The sequence below is a fragment of the Plecotus auritus genome (assembly GCF_963455305.1).
Source record: "Plecotus auritus genome assembly, chromosome: 9".
NCBI classification, from domain to species: domain Eukaryota; kingdom Metazoa; phylum Chordata; class Mammalia; order Chiroptera; family Vespertilionidae; genus Plecotus; species Plecotus auritus.
In genome coordinates, this window is record NC_137783.1 from 41676002 (window position 1) to 41697038 (window position 21037).

Here is a 21037-nt window from a genome sequence, read left to right on the forward strand (position 1 = left end):
CTTACAGAAGGAGGAGCAATTTCCCTCTAATTTCCCACTGCACTCACAGACTTGCATTCAAAGCAACCTCCTTTGACAAACCATCTATCTGCCTTTGTTCCCTCAACAAACTCATATATATTCTTTAATAATCTTTCTTATTATATTCAACTAAGATATGTTATTTTTTAAAATTTGAAATAAAAAAAGAAGAAAAACAAATATCCTCTCGTTCCCAACACAAATACTCCTAACATTTTTATTTCCTTTCAGATTTTCTTTCTTTTCTTTCTCAGTGTGTAGTTCTTTATTTTATTTTTAGTAGTTTTTTAATTTATAATTGCACTGTTTTCTTGTTGTTTTCCTCCTCAGGGGTTAAAATTAAGATAATCATCTTTGTAAATAACATTTTCTGAGGGATAAAAATTTTGAGACAAAGGATTTGCTTCACAAATCCTCCAAGGAAACTGTTTTCAAAAACTCTCCAGGTGATTCTTATGCACATTACAGTTTGGAGGCCTCTGCTGTAATATAAGATAAATTATGATTAAATGTTTTAAAGGACATCTCAGCAGATTTAGGAAGTGAAAGCAATGTCCTCTGATGTAGAGAAGCGAAGGCTTCTAGCACTTGACCTCTAAAAGAAGGCTGGCTTTTTACAGGGAATAATCACGTAGAGAGGAAGGAACAAATTTTCAAGGCCAGGGCAAGTAAGTAATACTACAAAGTTCACATATACACTGAGTGGCCAGATTATTATGATCTCTGAATGCATAATAATCTGGCCACTCAGTATGTGTGTGTGTATATATATTATATATATATATATATATACCTTACCTAATAATAGACAAACATGTAAATTGACCATACCTCCACTACGCCCATAGCCAATCAGAGTGAGTATGCAAATTAACACAACAAAGATGGCGGTTAATTTGCATACATAGGCACCCAGCGCCTGGATCCCGGGATATCCTGGCACCCAGGTCACTCTGAGATAAGCCCCACATGGGCCCTGAGTAGCCTGGGAAGGGCCTGAGCCAGGGGGCTCCTGGGCAGGGCCAAGCCTGCGATCAGAGCCGAGGCGGCAGGGGCAGAGCCAGCGATCAGAGGGAGATGGGGGTCCCCTTCCCAGGCCGAAAGGAGGCGATTGGAGGGAGCTGGGGGTCCCCTGCCCAGGCTCTGAGTCTTTAGGCCTGGGCAGTGGTGGAGCTGGTGATCAGAGGGAGCTGGGGGTCCCCTGCCCAGGCCTAAAGCTTCAGCCAGAGGCTTTAGGCCTGGGCAGGGCCCAGCCGGCGATTGGTGTGAACTACAGAGGAAACACCTTTTCTAACTGCTCATTGGCTAAGCTCCCTGTATGCCACTGGTAATATTCTTAGTAACATGGGTAATAATAATCCAAAAAGGTGATCTAGGGTTTTTCCACCACACTTCTGGAAAAAAAAATGAAGATCCACTGCTGGAGGGCTAAGAAATGTCATATCCTGCCCTAGCCGGTTTGGCTCAGTGGATAATGCCTCGGCCTGCCGACCACAGGGTCCGGGTTTGATTCTGATCAAGGGCATGTATCTAGGTTACAGACTCCTCCCTGGCTGGGGCCCAGGTCAGGGCTCATGCAGGAGGCAACCAATCGAAGTGTCCCTCTCACATAGATGTTTCTCTCTGTCTCTCCCTCTCTCTTCCACACTCTCTAAAAATCAATGGAAACATATCCTCAGGTGAGGATAAAAAAAAAAAAAGAAAGAAAGAAATGTCATACCCTATGAAAGACACATCTTGAAAATGCCTAAAGAAAGTTGTCATTTTCTCATGGTGAAGGGACTTGAGTCCGTTTTGATGAAAACACCTTGGTGGTTGCGGTGACTGGCAGTGGCTGCAGCAGTGGGGTGATGGGGCTGGTGCCTTCCCCTGATCAGCCCGGTCTCCTCCCACAAAGGGAGTCCAGACTGTGGCTTAGGCCCACTCCCCATGGGGAACGGGCCTAAACCGTCAGTAGGACATCCCCTGAGGGCTCCAGGTATGTGAGAGGGGGCAGGTTGGGCTGAGGGACCCCACACCCCCAGTGCACGAATTTCGTGCACCGTGCCCCTAGTGTGTGTGTGTGTGTGTGTGTGTGTGTGTGTGTGTGTGTGTGTGTATGTTAGATCCCCTGTGCATGAATTCATGCATGGGTGGGGTCCAGCCAGCCTGGCCAGGGGGAGGGAACATGGGCGGTTGGCCGGCCTGCCTGCTGGTCGAACTCTTGGTCGAGGGGACAATTTGCATAATATCCTTTTATTATATAGGATAGACACTGAGTGGCCAGATTATTATGCGTTCAGAGATCATAATAATCTGGCCACTCAGTATATTTTCAAAGCACTTTGTGAGTACCATGGGAGAAAATGTCTATTACCAGGAAGAGTGAGGGGAGGCCTGGCGGAGTGTATAGCACCAGATGGAAAAGGGTATTTTCCATTTTCAATGGCCATTTAAACAATACACAAATTCTGATTTTCAGAGCTGAAAGAGATCTTCAGGACAATCTATCGCAACTCACTACGTAATGCATGAGTTCTATTCTACATGTTGGATAAGTGTTTCTGAGACCTCTGTTAGATTATATTGCCTGCCTAGCAAGGCTCCCTTATACATAAAGGAAATACCTAATTAGCAAGGCCAAAGGGTCCTTCTTTAGGGCTCTCAATTATTTTTTTCCTTCTCATTTTCACCTGCTCATGAGTCAATATCTCTACATACAAAGTATTTTTAATATATGTTATTCTTGCCTGTTTTATTTTACTGTTTGAATAGTAGACTTGCATTTTATACCACTTCTCCTGTCTCTAGTTTTCTACCATTTACTCATGAATTAGGAATAATAATATGAAAGACCAAAATCACTCATTTCCATTGATATGAAATGAAGGGGTATAAAATTAAATTATGGAACAGGAGATCCAGGATGACACAACACATCGGCCAAGGTACATTTACCTGTAGGTATGATCAGGGGAGCACCAACGGGTCTGAAGGACCCAAGCACTTCTCCCCTGGCTGGTTATATTGGTAAAATAAGATGTATGTCTCTACAGGGATAAACCTAGGTCACTGGTCAGCAAACTGCGGCTCGTGAGCCACATGCGGCTCTTTGGCCCCTTGAGTGTGGCTCTTCCACAAAATACCATGGCCTGGGCGAGTCTATTTTGAAGAAGTGGCGTTAGAAGAAGTTTAAGTTTAAAAAATTTGGCTCTCAAAAGAAATTTCAATCGTTGTACTGTTGATATTTGGCTCTGTTGACTAATGAGTTTGCCGACCACTGACCTAGGTCATGAGATTGCTTCAGACATCTAAAATGTGAATATGCATTATTGTATCTGTTCAAATACAGAGTAATTACTAATCTCTATAGAGGACAGACCTCTACAAATAAAACTAATAAAGTCATCAGACATGGCTTTTTACTTGCATGTAAAAGTTTCCTTTTATGTATATCAACTCCACTTAAGAGATTTTGTAAATACTTTCTGGGGGAAAAAAAGAGACATCTTGTGGTTAATCTGAGATAGATACTGAGTCTAGAGCCATGTTGGATAGATAGTAAATGACTTTTATATTTCTGCTGTAAGGGAAACTGTAATACACTCAATTGGATCATAAAATGTCTGGCATGAGGTGCTTCTAGTTGTTGATAAAAGAGAAAATTGTACAGGAATAATGCTTTCAGAGAGAGTAAAGATGGGAGCTCTAGAGAGAAGGAGGAGGAGACAGGAGGAAAGGCAGGAGGAGGGAAGGAAGAGGGTAAATTGTATTAGGGAGGGCTGCAAAGTCATTCTGTAAGGCCTTTCTCTTTTAAAAGGAAAGCTCCCATGCTGGGGGAGAGGGGAGGGAGCTTTGAATCACTGAGTTTTTACAATCTAAGCACCAAGGACTGATCAGGAAATTGTGCTATGAGAGGCTTGTTTGTCTGTCTGTTTATCTCTTCTTTGTACAGATTCAATTTCTTTGAATTGGTCAAAAATACTATTCCTTTGAATAATTAAGTTGTTTATTACGGAGAACATAAAATTATGTCATTTGCATATGATCTTTTCCCCTGGATCATAGAATTAAATGATAGAAGTGTAGTGCAAGAAGCCCCTTATAGACAATCTATTGCCACCTCTTTCCTGAATGGAATGATTAACACTTTGCCAAGCTCAAGCAGCTAGTTAGTGAGAGTAGGCGAGAGAATATTTGTGTTGAGCCTTAGTGCCCCTCTCTTTCTATTTACTGTCCCATAGCACCTATTTCTAGTAGTAATCTAATGGTTATTGGCTACTCAAAGATCAGTAGAGAAAAGTTGTTTGCTTTGCATTTACGTTTTTAAAAATTGACTTTATGTTAGCTTATAACTGGCTAGTTTAATTAGTTTAAAATTTCAAATACAATTTCATAAAATAGGGTTATTACCTACCACATGAGCCCAAAATAAAATATTTACCAAATGACGTAGAGAATAATCAGTGTAATTAAGCCTATTTTGTATTTCAATAAATGAAACTTTTCACTTGAGTTTACTCTTGAATCTGAGGTGTAACCACTATGTCTTTAAGGGTTTCTTTATATTGAGAACAATGGAGTGCAATAAAGTATTTCAGGAGTCATGACCCCCAAGTAATTGTTTAATGAATTCTGAAATATCTTACTTCAAATCTAAGTGTTAAATTCTTTTAACCCCACTAACATAGTAACTCTTTAAAAGCCGAGAGTAACTATTTAAAAGCCTGGCTTCCTTATTTTATATGGATTGGCACAAACTCAGTCCCCTGTTCACAGTCAGCTCTGCCCTCAGCACTCCATGGTTCTCATTCATCATGCCATCGCCATGTACCTAGTGATCAGTCACTACAAGGTCTGTGACCCTCCTTCCAGTGCATCATGTATTTTGTTATCCTCAAGTTTCAAGCCTTTGCAAGTCTTGGATCTGCAGAAATATCAACCTAGACTCTAAATATTTTTAAATATAATTTTATTGATTTCAGAGAGGGAGAGAGAGGGAGAGATAGAAACATCAATGACGAGAGAGAATCACTGGGGATCGAGCCTATAATCCAGGCATGTGCCCTGACCAGGAATCAAACCGTGACCTCCTGGCTCATAGGCCAGTACTCAACCACTGAATAACACTGGCCAGGCTAGACTCTAAATATTTTCAACTTGATGGGAAAAGTCCAGATTTACTTTCTATTTGGTTATTTTACAACTGCTTAAGGCCAATCGGTAAACTTGATAAAAATCACACCAGAGAACAAGTTCATCTGCTGGTATTAACTCTACCATTTAGAAACACATTGTTAAGATGCACAAAATAGCTAAAGAACTAGAGTGTCAGCTCATCAGCCTTTAAAATCCAGGCCTGATTCTGAAGGATACACTTCATAGGTGGAATGTGTATTTATTTATCCATTTAGTTGACAGTTATGGAATGACCACTATATGCCCTACGTGTGGAGGATCTGATCCTGCACAGAGCTAGAAATTTAGGGGCTGATATTCTTAGCTAAAGAGACAAGACACAATATTACTCTATGAAAAGTCATGAGATTATAAGCTATATTAATGGTATTTAAAATAGGGGGCTCTGGTAAATTGCCAAATTGCCTTTGTACCAACTATCTGTATGCCTTAGGCACGTTCCTTAATTTTCCTATTTGCAAAATAAGAATGCAGATTACAGGTTCTGTCAGGCTCTTCTATCTGTCTGTCTCCTCCTCTTCAACCAGATGTAATAAAGTTGATTTTGTCATTTTACACGCTAACATACATTAGTAGGTAATATGAGAAAATAGGTTTCAAGGCCAAAATTATTTGTCAAGACAAAGAAGGATATTTGATAAAGGTACAATGGAAAAAAAAAGATTATGGGCTTTGAATCCATTCAGACCTGTGCACACCATCCTGCTCTGGCATCTTCTCACTGAGTGACATTGGTAAGCGGATTGAGCATTCTTAACCTGCCTTTTCTATAAAAGAAGGCAAATAATATCTAAATGAGATAATGCTTGTTACATTGTCTGGCACACAAAAGCACTTGCATAGGATCGCTATTACTATAAGAATTATCTGCATTTCTTTTTCTCTTTTAAGTCCTGGCACATTAACCATGTAATTTTATCTTCACAATACCCTGTGAGGCAGTATTATCCTCATTTTGCATTTGAGGAAACTGAATCACAAAGTTCAGTCACTGCCATAAGGTATATTAGGAAACACCTTCAATGTCTCTCCACATAAAAACAGAGGTAGAGAGAGTCTAAAGTGAGACCTCCCTTGGCTCTTCATGGGGGTCAAATTTGGCACAACTGTTTTCATCCCCGTGGCGTGAATCTTTAAAAGTTTGTTCCCACAACCTTAAACACCTTCCTCTTACATGTCGCTGAATGTGGATGCATTGTGGTGTGTGTGTGCACATGCTGGAAAGACAGGGTCATGGAGTTGTGGATGGTCGAAGGGGTTATTCATTGCATGTTTCATACATTTTTGGTCAATAATCTCAAACAATTATCCAAGAGAAAAAAATACTCCATTCATTAACATAATGAAGATAGAGGCTCAACAGAAATAAAATGCTGATGGACGATGACTTACCCAAAAGCATAATGTTCACAGTCTAGTGGCACAGCCAGGAACAGAACCTAATTAAAATACTTTTATTTTATAGTACTTGAATGTTGCTTACAAGCTTAGAAAGTGTCTATATCATCTTGGGCCTTAATATTTGTATTTGTCCTTCTGTGGTCCTCATCTTGGAGAGAGAAGGTATTCAGTCTGTTAACAAGATAAACAAAATCATTCCTACTCTTAAAAAAAAAAAAATGAGCTGGAAATTCTTCAGGACTGAGTGGTTAATCATGGCCACATGATGAGTAGGAAGTTGCTAATTCCGCATTGATGTAAGTGATCACACCCAGAAGCCCTGAGACCTCTCTAGCTCGTGTAAAATTCCCTGTAGGATCACACTCTCACTGCAGCACTACAGTCCTTCCATTCAGTAGGTAGCTTCTGAACAGACGGAATCATGGAAAACTGATGTACGCACCATCACTTAGCTACCTACCTGCCAGTCACATCTCAGGTCTCATCTTTACTATTAGCTCCCTGTAGAAATGTCTGAGACTGACCACAAATTCCAGAAGTGACATTCTGGATTGTCATGGAAATGTGCTTTTCGTATACTGGAAAAGTTAGAAAACAGGACTCCAAAAAAGGGGACACCTACACTTGTGATGAATAATTACTCCAGTGTGGGTTTTTTTTTTACAATTCTTAGATAGGAAGGTATCTTAGAAACAAGCATAGAAACAGATGGATCTTGGGTGATCCCTATGCTTTTCCTCATTCATCTTCCTCTTGTGGAATACAAAGGTTTATAACAATGATAAAAATAATAAAATTAGGTACAGAATGAGGGGATTCCCCACCCCTCCTTCCCTTCCCCTTCCCCTTCCCCTTCCCCGCCCCCCCTCCCCCCACTGACATGAGCTTCTAGGTCAAATGGGATGCTTATACTGACAACAGTTCAGATTTCTAAACAAAATAATTGATGGTGACAGTCCATTTATTTTAAAAATCTGCTGACTGTGCTTCCTGCTGTCAGGTCTTGCCACAAAGCTCATTGACTCTTCTTTGGCATCAAAGTCATCAGCATCACCACATGCCAAAACTAAGCAAGAAAAGTTAATGTAAGGGGTTGGGAAATTGGAAAAGTATGATAACATAAAATGTATGCATCTGGGGATTAAAAGCCTTCTAAACCTTCCAGCATATGTAAAACAGCGATGTCAGATCCATGTGTGTGTTTCCAAGCTCATAAAGCAATCCCATAGCTATTTTCTCTGACGTCAAGGTCATCTTTTTAAAAAAAGACGACTGCTTTAATGCTTCTCCTCTGATCCTTGCCAGTATTGCTAAAAACAGTTGAATTTTTGAAATCAGATAAATCTGCTAATTTGAGTGTAAATGTCCTCTTGTGGCTGCTTTCCTGGGTATATTTTATATCTGATCGGCTGCTGGGTGACAGATGCACTATAGCTCTTGTCTAATTAATATCCTGGAGATTCTGGCTATAGAGTTTATATTAAAACATTGAGATAATTTTAATCAGCTATTGATCAGAGACAAATGATTATGTTCACCAATAAAACATTATCTTAGATTTTCTTTATACCATGGTATTTTCATTTTTATCAAACTCTAAAAATTAATAAAGTAATAATTAACAAAATAATTAATTGATAAAGTTTAGTTTTAGAGAACTTTTAGATTCATGGTAAAATTGAGTGCAAAATACAGATATTTCTCATATACTTCCTGTCCTCACACAGGCATAGCTCACTCACTATCAGCATCCTTCACAGAGTGGTACCTTTGTTATGACTGATGAACCTACATTGACATGCCATATCCTAATAATGATCAGATAAAGCAGAGTTTGCATTATGGTTCACTCTTGGTGTTCTACATTCTATGGGTTTGGACCAGGGGTGGGCAAACTTTTTGACTCGAGGGCCACAATGGGTTCTTAAACTGGACCGGAGGGCCGGAACAAAAGCATGGATGGAGTGTTTGTGTGAACTAATATAAATTCAAAGTAAAGGAGCGGAGGGGAGAGCAAGAGAACCGGATAGAACAGCCGGATCTGGCCCGCGGGCCGTAGTTTGCCCAAGGCTGGTTTGGACAAATGTATAATGACTTGTTTCAATCATAATTGTATCTTACAGAATATTTCCTTTGCCCTAAAAAGTCTCTGTGTTCTACCTATTCATCCCTTCCCCCAATTCCTGACAACCACTGATGTTAGTTGATAAGCTCCTATAGGGCAGAGTCTGTTTTCTCTGTCTGTGATTGAATTCACCTCAGCACCCAGCACAACTCCTGTTTTAAATATGTGTGTGTGTGTGTGTGTGTGTGTGTGTGTGCGTGTGTGATTGTACATATATATTTGAGGAATAAATGGCTTTTTGCTAACATACTGCGTTTGACATTATATTGCTAGCAAAGAAAAATTAAGGCCATTTTAGATAGTCTCCTTTGACACAATGAGTAATAATTTGACCATACTGATGGTTGTGGTGAGTGAGATAGTTTAAGTGAAAGATAGGGGAAAAGAAAGACAATTTGTAGTAGTCATTTACTGGGCTAATTCAAAGCACAAAAGTCAAACCTGTAAGTATATTCTGCTTTTCTTTTGGAACTCCATGAATAATTTCAAAAAATATCAAAGTGACTTAGAAAACCCAAGTCTCTTTGCATGCTGTTTATTCTTTATACAAAGTGATCAATGGAATGCAGAGTAAATTTGACTTCATTTTTCAGTAACAGAACAATTTCTTTAAAGGCATCAAATCTAACACTTTCATCTTGCAGAAAGTGTCCAGCATAACTATTTTCTTATGAAAAGGATTTTCTGGACATACACAGTTGTAGCTTTCAACAGGCCTAATGTACATGAGAATGGTCCTTTGGCAAGATCCCCCTTATCCTCTCCCCACTCCTACACTAGCATTGCTTGCAAACAGCAGAGAAAATAAGAGGGAAAAGTTTATTTTCTCTGTGTGCTTAACCCTTTTAAATTCACCTCCACTTTCAAGGTTAACTACTACTGAAAAGAGAGCTGGAAGAAACCCACTTCCCCAAATCAAGTTCCTTTCTTGCATTTTCCTCCCTACCTACAATACCTGATTCTCACTAATATGACATCCTGCAGATCTTATCCCAATATCTTACACAAATCCATCTTGCTGAAGTTTGTCTTTCAAAACTTGACCTTAGAGCAGAGATTGCAAAACTAGTGGTCCTTGGCATTATGTACCAGCACAAGTGATGGGACTGTGTTTTTGCTTTTATTTTCTTTTAAATTGATTCAACGGTCTACAACTGGAAATCAACATACTTTTATATTAAAATCTGTATGTATGGGTTCTTTTAAGAAATTCTGTCTGACAACACAGAGCCTGTATTCAAACACAGCAACTATTGGCCAAGGATGAGTTGATGTCCATCTCTTAAAGTAGGCTGAGGTTCTTCATTGCATCATAGGTACTCCCTTTTCTCTCATCACTTGTTTGTCTTCCCACTATAAGCACTTGAATTCTCTGCCTCTACCTTGGGGATTCTCTGAAAAACAGGCTGAGAGGGGTCTGAGTGATGGGGAGGGGCACCTCTAAATGCATTTTAGGTTAGAAAGAATATTCCTAATAAAATGCTCTGCAATTTTAAACTTGTATTAGGGAACTAACAGGTTTTGGTGAACTAACCAAGAAAGCTAAGTAGTATACATAATGGCGATTAAAAGGCAAAATATATTCTAAGATTCAAACAAACAACCAACTTACAAATGGACTACTTGTACTTTCTCATCAGAAAATGATGCCTGATCTCACGTAGGCCTTTCATCCTGGACTAATAACTAAGCATGAGCTAAGCAGTTACCTAAGAATTATAAAGAACGCATACAGAGGAGTTCATGTGTACTTCCGGCTTTCTTCTTCTATAGCAAGGAAAGTGTAAGATTAGAGATTCTTGGAACTCTCACAGCTTGATCCACTTAATAGCAGGTCTCTTGTCTAAAAGCATTCAGAAAGGTTTTTTCTCTCTCCATCAAGAAATTAAGTATATAAAACTTGGGCTCATCCATTCTTAGATTTATTGTGCTACCTTTATTCCTTCAATCTCTGACATTGATAGAACCAAGCTGATGCCCTACTCTGCCATTTATTAGCTGTTTGACCTTAGAAGAGCTGCTTAATTTCTTTCAGCCAGGATTTCCATATCAGCAAAATGTTCGTTGTGAGCATTGATGTAATGGGGTAATAAGTAGAAACTGTTTTGCCTGATGCTGGTACAGATTACTAAATACTTTATATATTTGACTTTAATTTCTTTCATTGTTTTTCTCTTTTTTTATTATCCAAAAAAAGTTATTTTTGTCCTGTAAGGTCCATAAAAACCCCACTCCTCCAATACTTCTGGTTAACCAGCCTCCTCCATGTATGACCATATTATTTACATGCATAAAACAAATAACTCTACTCTCTGGTTCCTAGAATTTTGAATGCCAGGAATGGAGAAGGAAATTTAACCCCTCATTTTCCATTTACAGATAATTAAATTGAATTGCAGAGAGGTTTAGTGATTTGTTAAAATCACTTAAGCAGAAAACTAGAACTCTTCTCTTTTAAAAAACAAACACCATAAATGGAACCAGGTTTTAAAGTGTAGATGAGCTCAAAAGACCACATTGTAGGGATTCACTATATATTTTTTAATTGAATGGAATAGTGAACTGATTAAAAGGAATAGATCAGTCCCAATTCCATGATCAGACTGGTGAGTAAAACAAAGTTTGGCTTCTAAACCTGAGTTTACTTGTCAGTCAGCTGGCATGCTTACTTGTTAACTCTTGGCCAAATACCATCATGGAGAATAATATTGGGAAGTTTTTGGTTTCAGAGAAGTTTCACACATCAATTAATTATATATCAAATTTTTACTACATAATTCCTACAGGAGCTTTTGCACATGCCATCTTTTGGCCTTTTAATGTTCTTTAAACACACTTTTCTCTATTTTTGGAAGTTGAATACAAAAATCCAAAAGCTACATTAAATTTGAAATTATCTTATCAAATCAAATTTTCAAAAGGAAAATGCCATTGCTTATTAGATGTATTGGAGATTCAAGTGACCTTTTCTCAAATAAAATTTTGAAGAAAAAAAACCACACATGCTAAATAGAGGAAACGGAAGAAGACTAATATTCACTGAACAGCCCTGTCCACATCATGTAGCATTTTGTACACTAATCCAACATCCCATCTGATCTTACTATTATCTCCACTTTACAATGGAGTATGCCTTTTACAAGATACATACAAGAGATATTAAATGACTTTTCCAAGGACTTCAAGCCAGGATTCAAATCCAGACCTGCCTCCATTTTTCACAGGTCACTCAATGAGTCAAGCTGTTTACCATCTTTAAGATTTTCTAGCCCTGGTAGAGTAGCTCAGTTGGTTAGAGCATCGTTCTGATATGTGAAGGTTATGTGTTTGATGGGGTCAGGGCACATACAAGAATCAACCAATGAATACATAAATAAGTGGAAAACAAGTCAATGTTTCTTTTCTCTTTCTTTCTCTTTTTCTCTCTCTCCTTTCCTCTCTCTCAAATCAATGAATAAAAATTTTTTAAAAATATTTTCCATAGGATTAATAAACATTCTACTTCATTTGTTTATATGCCAATTAATTCAACAATGATTTATTGAATGCTGCACTTATTATATAGCAGGCTAGGGAAACAAAAACAAAGGATCTAGACAGCATTCCCAGCATCCAGCATGGAACATGTCACATAGTAGGCACTGGAGATATCATTGTTGAATGGATGAATAAATGAATGAATGAATGAATAAACTCCTGTCCTCAACTTGCTAATCATCTATCTAGTCCAATAGCCACCAGCCACAGAAGACTATTATACACTTAGAATGTGAGCAGTCTAGATTAAGACAGGCTATAAATATAAAATATATACCAGATTTCTAAGACTAAGAACAAAAAAAGAATGTAAGATACTTCATTAGTTTTTATATTGATTACATGTCAAAATAATATTTGAGGTACACTGGGTTAAATAAAACATATTGTTGAGATTAGTTTTACCTGTTTATTTTTACATTTTTTTAGTATGACTATTAGAAAATTTTAAATTATGTATGTGGTTTGCCTTCTATTTCTAATGGGTAGTATCAATCTGGTACAATTAAGTCATGAGGCACTTGCTTTTCTGTTTCAATTTCATGGTTAAAACTAATTTTCTTCTCTCTAATGTATGATGATAAGTTACACTTTAAATGCACTTTAAGTTTTTTTTAAATGCCAGACTGTGCTCATGAGATTAAATCAATTGTTGGGGGTTAAAAATTTTTATATCCAAATGCAAAATAGTCCATACCCATATTCTCTTAAAATATGACTGCCTTGTAAATCCTTCCCTGGTGAGAAGCAACTGCATCACTCCATCTCCATTCCCGGATCCAGTTCCCTAAGATGAAACCTAACCTCTTCACCCTGGCAATCAAATATTCAAAGCTGCTATCACCTGCCTCTATTCCACTTCATGCTTTAGCCAACTTAGCCATCTAGATTTCATTCCTAGGATTTCTGGAACACGGGAATGAGCATGCTGTTATTGCCAGTTGGAGTTCTAGTTTTCAAATCCAACTCCTGCCTAGTCTTCAAGGTTTGATGTAAATATTGCTTACTTCATGCTGAATTCCCATAATACTCTTATAGTTTTTCCCTCCTCTTAATCCCAAAACACTAATATTCCATTCAAAATTTTCTATTCCTGTCTGGCTGGCATGGCTCAGCAGTAGAGCTTCGACCTATGAACCAGGAGATCATGGTTCCATTCCCAGCCAGGGCACATGCCCAGGTTGCAGGCTTGATTTCCAGTGTGGGCATACAGATGCAGGAGGCAGTCATTCAGTGATTCTCTCTCATCATTGATGTTTCTTTGTTTCTTTCTCTCTCTCTCTCTCTCTCTCTCTCTCTCTCTCTGAAATCAATAAAATATATATATTTTAAAATATATCTATTCTTGATTATTGTGGAAAGTCTCTGACTTTTCTGTAATGGTAACACTACCCTTTTCCTGTACTCCAAAGACCATGGATGGAAAATTTATACAGAAACCTCTAAAACATGGAAAGGTCACTCACTAGGCTTTCATCACATCTTTTAGCTGAAAGAGGATTAATATGCTGAGGGTTTCTAATCCAGGGAGTGGGCAGTCACACCTGTGTGCTCTATTCCACATAAGCAAAGGCATTGCTGCCTTAGCTATAACTTCTCTTTCCTCCAAAAGAGGAGAGCTGCCAAGACGCTCGCTGAGAAAGTTGCTGGTTTGTGTACAACTGTCAGTATGGGTTTGTTGGTTTCTTCTGAAGGGAGACTGAGGAAAAATGGAAGGGGATTCCAACAGCTTTATTTACTGATAACTGAGCATATCCTTATTTGATAGCAGATGATCAATTCAAGCAATGTGCGACACTGAACAGCATCTATCAATAGGCAAAGGTATCAGTAGAGCAGAGAACAATAAGCACCTTTTGTAAGACAGCAAGAGTCCCTCTAAAGCCCTACCTCTTGGCGCTGGGGCTTGGCTAAATCTGGCTCACCATTCTGTGAGTGGGAACAATCAGCTTTGTAGGTTGGAAGGAAGTATTATAATTAAATGTCCACCCACTTTTTTTTCTTTTTTGATGAAAGGCTCCCATGAAACTTACTAAAATAAGGTGCATGAACACAGATGAATTTTTGATGAGTAAGTCAAAGCACTGGTGAAGCTGGCTTTTCACACAGAGAAACTTCTTTAATTCATAGAACATTTTCAGGCCTAGATCATTAGCACTGCCAGAGCTAATAATAATTAACATGCTAAAATCCATGAGATAAACTGAAATTTTACTGGTGTAGGTGGTAGCAACTGTAGTGTCAGCATGAACTGATTTTTCTGAGAACAAAGTAAACTATGATTCAAAAATAATAGTGGAGTTTTAAAATTAATTTTAGAGAAATATGTATTATTTATTATATGACTCTTCTAATAAATAATACATTTGTTGAATATAATGACAATTATTCTTCTGAATAATAGTTGTATCACCACATTTAAGTTACAGATTATACCTCTAAGAGTGGGCAAAGTCCTTTAAAGATGCTGTTAAATTGCCACAAACTCCTGAGCAAAAATCTGGAGCAGGGTTTATAGTGCCTGCTCTTGATAATTAATGGCAAAGGCATCTTCTAAATCACTGCAAGGAAGAATTTTAAGGTATCCATGTGCAGTAGAGTAGGTAGGTACTCTACTAAATAATTGGACTCAGGCATATATCTCAAGTCCAGTTACGGAAATTCCCCAAAGTCAAGTTTTTAGAGAGAATGAGAACTGAGTTGTTGTTAGGAATGTGTTCCTTCATTCAATACAGATTTATTTGGCACTAGCTGTAAAGACTGCTATCATTCAAGAAGGCTCAGAATGATAAAAGATAAAAACCCTACTCCCCAGAATTACTGGATATTTTTGTTTTTAAGATAAAATTAATATTTTAAATTTCCTGTTTAATAGGTATTACTGATTAAAGCCAGTAGAGTTCCTGGTGCTCTAAGTAACTATGTGTGCAAGATCAAAGCACTTGAAAGAATAATTCAATGAGCACATTTGTCATTAATTGCTAATCACTAAGTGAAGATGACTTTCAAAATGCCAGCTTCTTGATTCCTGCTTCTCCTTCCCACTGTGGCGTGGTGGATCAAAAAATACGGAGTAAGTTGGATGTTCAAAGTGGGAGCAGCTTTGCATAATAGCTACTTAGTTCAGTATAACAAAATAAAATCAGTCACAAGGATCTAGGTTCTCCAATTATTGGTACTACATATGATCATTTTATAATTTTATGCAAACTATATGATAATATAACAGGAGACCTCAGCCATGACTCTGCTAGAGAATAGGAATGTTCAAGCCTAATTATTGGCCAGTTTTCTCCTTATTCCCATTTTTTTTTCCTCCAACATCCAAATGCTTTGGGTTTTCTACTTATTACCCATATAATTTCTTAATGGTTGGTGTTTTTGTGCTTTGTGTTCAGTTCTACCTTTTACTATCTTTTTTTGTAAAAGTTACACATTAACCATTATCTAAAGTGTTTCTTTTAACAGCATGGAGTTTTTCTTCAAAGATCTGAAAGGAATTCTTTAAAAGTGAACTTTTTGTTTTTTCCTATTTAAGTTTTGTTTCAACAAGGTCACTGGTTTTAGATTTCTCTGACAAACATAGTGGAGGTATCAAAACCCAGACATGTTGAAAATAGCTTTTTCTTGAAGCCATTTAGAATCTAAGACTTTCTGCCTTGCTATGTGAAATTGCCCAGCTTGGGAATAAGATGGGTATATGTGCATGTCTGTGTTAGAGAGGTGGTAGGAAGTGGGAATGGGGCGGGGGGAATGGTAACTAATCTATAAGTGAACTCAGAATGTCTTCTGAAACAGATATGTATATGTTCCTCTATTTCCCCAACTTCTTTCTTAATGTTTGTAATAAATTAATGATGATTTTTCTCTGTTGTTTTGGTTAGACATTTCCTTTCAAAAATAATTTTCCTGGGAGATAAATGGAGTGCTCTTTTTGTTTCCTTTTTGATAAAGAACACAGTGTACAAGTGGTATACTTAAAAATCATTTTCATTTTCTCCTATGGCTCTATCTCTTAGAAAAATAGAATTCTCTCATTTTAAAAAGTATTTGTTGGATCATAGAAGTTTAGAAATTGCTAGTGGCCTTGGCTCTTACCTTTTTTAAAAAACCTTTACTTTATAGATAAAGAAAATGAAGCCCAGAGTGGAGTCTCATGCCCCCACCTGCTGCCCGCTCCTTGTCTTTGGGCAGGCTCTGTGATTGCTTTGACCCATAAAACCCAGAGGAACCCTGCCATTTTCTGTCCCAGCCCTTAAAAGAATGTCAGCTTCTACTTCCTGGGTCTGGCTTGCTCTTAGGACTGCTCATCTCAGAATCATGTATTGGTGCTCCACTCAACACCCCACAGCTAAGGTCCCAGAAGACAGCTAACATTACTTTCAGTTATGGGAATGTGCCATCTTGTATGTCTAGCCTAGTCAAACCCTTGAAGGGCTACATTCTCAGCATATCCTCCCGTGAGGATATATTTCAAATATATATATATATATATATATATATATTATATCGAGAGAGAGAGAGAGAGAGAGAGAGAGAGAGAGAGAGAGAGAAGATAAATATCAAAGGGTTGCGGTAGGTGCCTGAATTGAGACTCTACCCCACAATATAGGTAAGTGCCCTGATCTAGAATCGAACCCACAACATTCTGAACCAACTGAACGACCTAGCTAGGGCACCAGCCAATATTTAATAGCAATCAAGTGAGAGACTCTAAGTGAGAATAGCCCAGCTCTGCCCAGTCAACCCACAAATCAGTGCGAGAATGAATAATACACTAAGTTTGGGGATGATCTATTTTGTAGTAAAAGCTAAATGGAACTGAAAATGAAACTTAGACCAGCTTCTATATAGAACCAGAAAACTCCAATTCTAGCATAATCTTAAAAAGTGTTACGGGAACATGCACAGTTAAATTAGACTCATTCTCAGTCTCCTAGTAGCTCAAAATTCCAAAATCTTTTCTTTTAATAATCACATAAAACACATAATTTTCAAAATTCTTAAACATTTAAAGCAGACCCTAAAAGCTCTGCCTACATAACAAAAGACCATTATTAGGTAATAGAATAAGGTTGTTCATTGAAAACATTAACTTAGTAAAAAGTGAATGAAAGAGTTCCTTAACTAAACTGATTTGGGGAAACCATAACACATTAAAGATGTCTCTTGAACTCTAGATTTTTCAGAAATGTAAAGTATCCAAGAGAATAAACTTTCTTTCCCCAAATTATGTGATCAAGGAGTCCTTCTTCACTGAGCACCTCATGAGATTTCTATTTCATAGAAATATTAAACTAAGAAATAGAAATAGGGATGCAATTTTATTAGCAGAAACTTTTACTTTCAGAATATTTCACCAAAAAGTTACTTTTATGCCCTCATCTTGGAGAACAGATTTTTAGTCAAAACTTTTACAAATCTTGGGGGGCTACACTCAGTTGGGTCCCTTTTACCACCTGCTCCCTCTGCGCTGCTCTCTTACTTTGAACACTTTCCTGTTGAAATAGTTAATAAATATTGGAGGAATGAAGATAAGAAGGAATAAATAAAAGCAGGTAAATGATAAGTAATTGAACTAACTAGTTAAAAATTGCAAATCTGGAAACCAGCTCTGACTCTAATTAACTTGGTTTGGATTTTGTACCTTTATTTCCATATAAGGCCAAGGAGAATTGTAACCTTGCCCTGTTTCATGGAATTCTTGACAAGTTCAAAAGACATGTCAAAATTGAAGGTGGAGAAGATTTAGGCCTGATGTGTTCTTAGCAATCTATTTATCAATTCCTTTCATTTTTGAGATGTGAAGACTGGGATTCAGAGAGCTTATAGTACAAGTGCTAGCCATTTTAGAAATTCCCTTTCCAGTGGACCCACATTAAAGAGGTTGGTAAAGTCCTATATATTAGTATATGCTACATCGAAAGCTGTGATTCTAATCCAGATGGTGACTATTTCTAACACAAGGTTTACAAGCAATTTGGGCCCCCAAACACATATTACACCAGTGTTCATAGCCAGTTTAGGAAGGCAAGACCGTCTAAACCTTTAATAACCAGTATGGCATGGGCACTTACAATGACAATAGACACTAGCCTTTACAATTGATACAGTCATTCTGATGGGCACCAGCAGTATCTCTTTCTGGTATATGGATGTGGTCAATCACATTTATCCCTTCCTGCCACTGGTTCCCAGCCCTGTGAACACTGTCACATTATGGGCATTGTATTATGGGCATCAAAATGCATTTTGATGCCCATAATACAATAGGTTCCATTATGTGTCTCCTGGGAATCACCTAGCCCTTCATGGTTCCTGGAACAATATGCCACCCTGTCTCCCAAATCATGGAGCATCTCAATGTTTTCATTTGTAAGTAGGAGTAATTAAGTTTTATCATCTCCTTTTGCTCCAACTAAGACATGGACCAGTCCAATAAACTATACTTAATTACTTGGAACTCTCTACCCCTATATATCCTACATTCTTGTTCTATAGTCACATTATATAGTGGAATATTATTTGAAAGGCTAAAGGAGTAATACAGCCATGAAAATATGGTAGAAAAAATTAGCATGAGATAGAATCTTTGATACTTTTAAGTTATAATGGAAAAATATTTGTAAGGATAGAACAAAGTATCTGCATTTAACAAGCTTATTTGTGTAGCTCTGAAAAAAAATAGTCATTTAAAATATTGATTATAGTTTCATAGCTCTTTCTAAATAAATTGCTCATTTTCCCAGCCAATGGGGAATGGTTTATACAGTTTGACATATATACCTCTATATTACCTTGGCCCAACTCTGCTTCATTGGTAATAAAAGTTCTCAGACATTATTTAAGTATAATTTGATTGTAAATGAGGAATGAAGGCCTCATTCTGCCATACATAGAGTAGTTAAAATTCTAGCACACTTACTTCTACAAGCCTGTTGGTGTGTTCATGAAATATCGCAGCATATTCTTTTATTTCCTTTTCCCGACCATTCTTGGCAGCTTCGATGAGAACCAAAAGTGGGACTGTCGTATCCAGAAAGGAGTCTGACACATGATCTATAATAGCCTTACGGAGCTGAAAAGAAACAGAAAATCCATGCTTTTTTAAAAATCAGGAAATAGTTCAGGTTATTTTGTAGTTTTACAATCTCAGTAGCTACAAAATTTTATATATTTTTTGCACAATCCCGAAAGTCATATTTATGACTGTGTATGTATGTCACTTACAAAGCTAAAACAAGCCATATATTGGAGAAAATATTAGGGAGCAATAGCTCTCTTGCTCTCAAAAGTCACTAATTTTTCCTTTAGTTGTATTTATCCCAGAAGTCAGATTATAAGTGATAATACTTCATTTTTTCCTTTAAGAAATTGACCTATTATAATGTTTATGCACATGTACAAACAACATTGTACATCATGTATTTTCATAATTACAAAATTATGAAATGTTTTCTACCTTGTTGGAGGAACTGATAAATTTTGATTAGCTAAATTGTAGACTTTATGGTAATTAAACCAAGTTAGATCACCGATTATGCCAGTTGATAATAGATTAATAGAGCAAGGAGAATAATAAATGAGTGTGATGTCCAATTTTCTTCATTTGCATTAATTGTTCTTGCCCTCACACCTTAAATTATTAAACAAGTGTAACATTCTGCTACAATTAGTTCCTTTAAATTAGATTATGTATAAGCTTATAAATGACAATCAATGGCAATTACTGTACTCAGCAGATAGTTCCAAAAATTTAGAACTGTGTTAGAAAATTAATAAATGGAATTTATATAATATTGAAGCCTTAAGGATCACAATATCATGAAATGTTTCATTAACAATTTCAATGACTATGAATGGCCCCAGAGTTTTTTGATCACCTCCTCATTTACACTAATAATCTCTATACAATAAAACATAGAAGTGAATAGCTATTAAACAGGAAATTTGTAATTTGCCTTTTGTGAAAATTATATTTTAGGGTATTTTTTTAAACCAATAGACACTTAACCTAGTTTTGGATTACATAAGAGATAATAATACACTTTAAATGAGTTGAATGATGCAGCTACATAAAAAAGAATATATTCTCTCTTTCATTTAGAAAAATGAATCTATATATATAAAAGGCTGATATGCTAAGTGACCAACGGTCCGACCAGGGGAAGATGCTCAACACAGGAGCTTCCATGACGTGCACTGGCTATTTACAGAGAAATGGTACCGCGGACCTGGCACCCACAAAACAACACTCGGCTTCCCCCAAGTGGGACACAGGCCCTCCCACCACCCAAATGTCTGTGAAGCTCTTTCCCTTGCCTCATCTCATTTGGAATAACAGCCCACCAAATCGCAGGCAACACTGCTGAGACCCCATGGCGCAAAATGCGGCCACCTGTTCAGCCCAGAAACGGTGGCTGTGGGTGCTGGGTAATGACATCATGTAGCAACGCTGGCTTCTTCTCCCTAGCGACGACTAGCCTCCTTGGAGTTTCTTCAGCCCAGGATCATAGCTTGCTTTTATAGTCAGGTGGAAACATTTCAGACTTTAACCAAATGTCTGTGAAGCTCTTTCCCTTGCCTCATCTCATTTGATCCTCACCGAAGTCCTGGAGTAAATAGATAGGTGACTCGGTGGAATCCTATTTTCATTAGCCAGAAAACGAGATTTAGAAAGCTTAGAAACTTGACCCAACTGAAAGAAGTAAGAAATGGTGGACCTTGAAAATGACTTCAGGTTTTCTCACTGTGCAAAATATAGTCAAAGACTGC

The 21037-nt window shown here is 37.6% G+C and overlaps 1 protein-coding gene across 3 annotated transcripts in view; it reads right to left on the reverse strand.

Annotated features, from left to right (window-relative positions):
• Window positions 1-21037, reverse strand: part of CTNNA3 (catenin alpha 3) — a 1399627-nt gene that overhangs the window by 636293 nt on the left and 742297 nt on the right. For all 3 annotated transcript variants that reach the window (XM_080687956.1, XM_080687955.1, XM_080687954.1), the window contains exon 9: window positions 19188-19340. In XM_080687956.1, the coding sequence (XP_080544082.1) occupies window positions 19188-19340 (153 nt within the window). The remainder of the gene's footprint in view (window positions 1-19187; window positions 19341-21037) is intronic.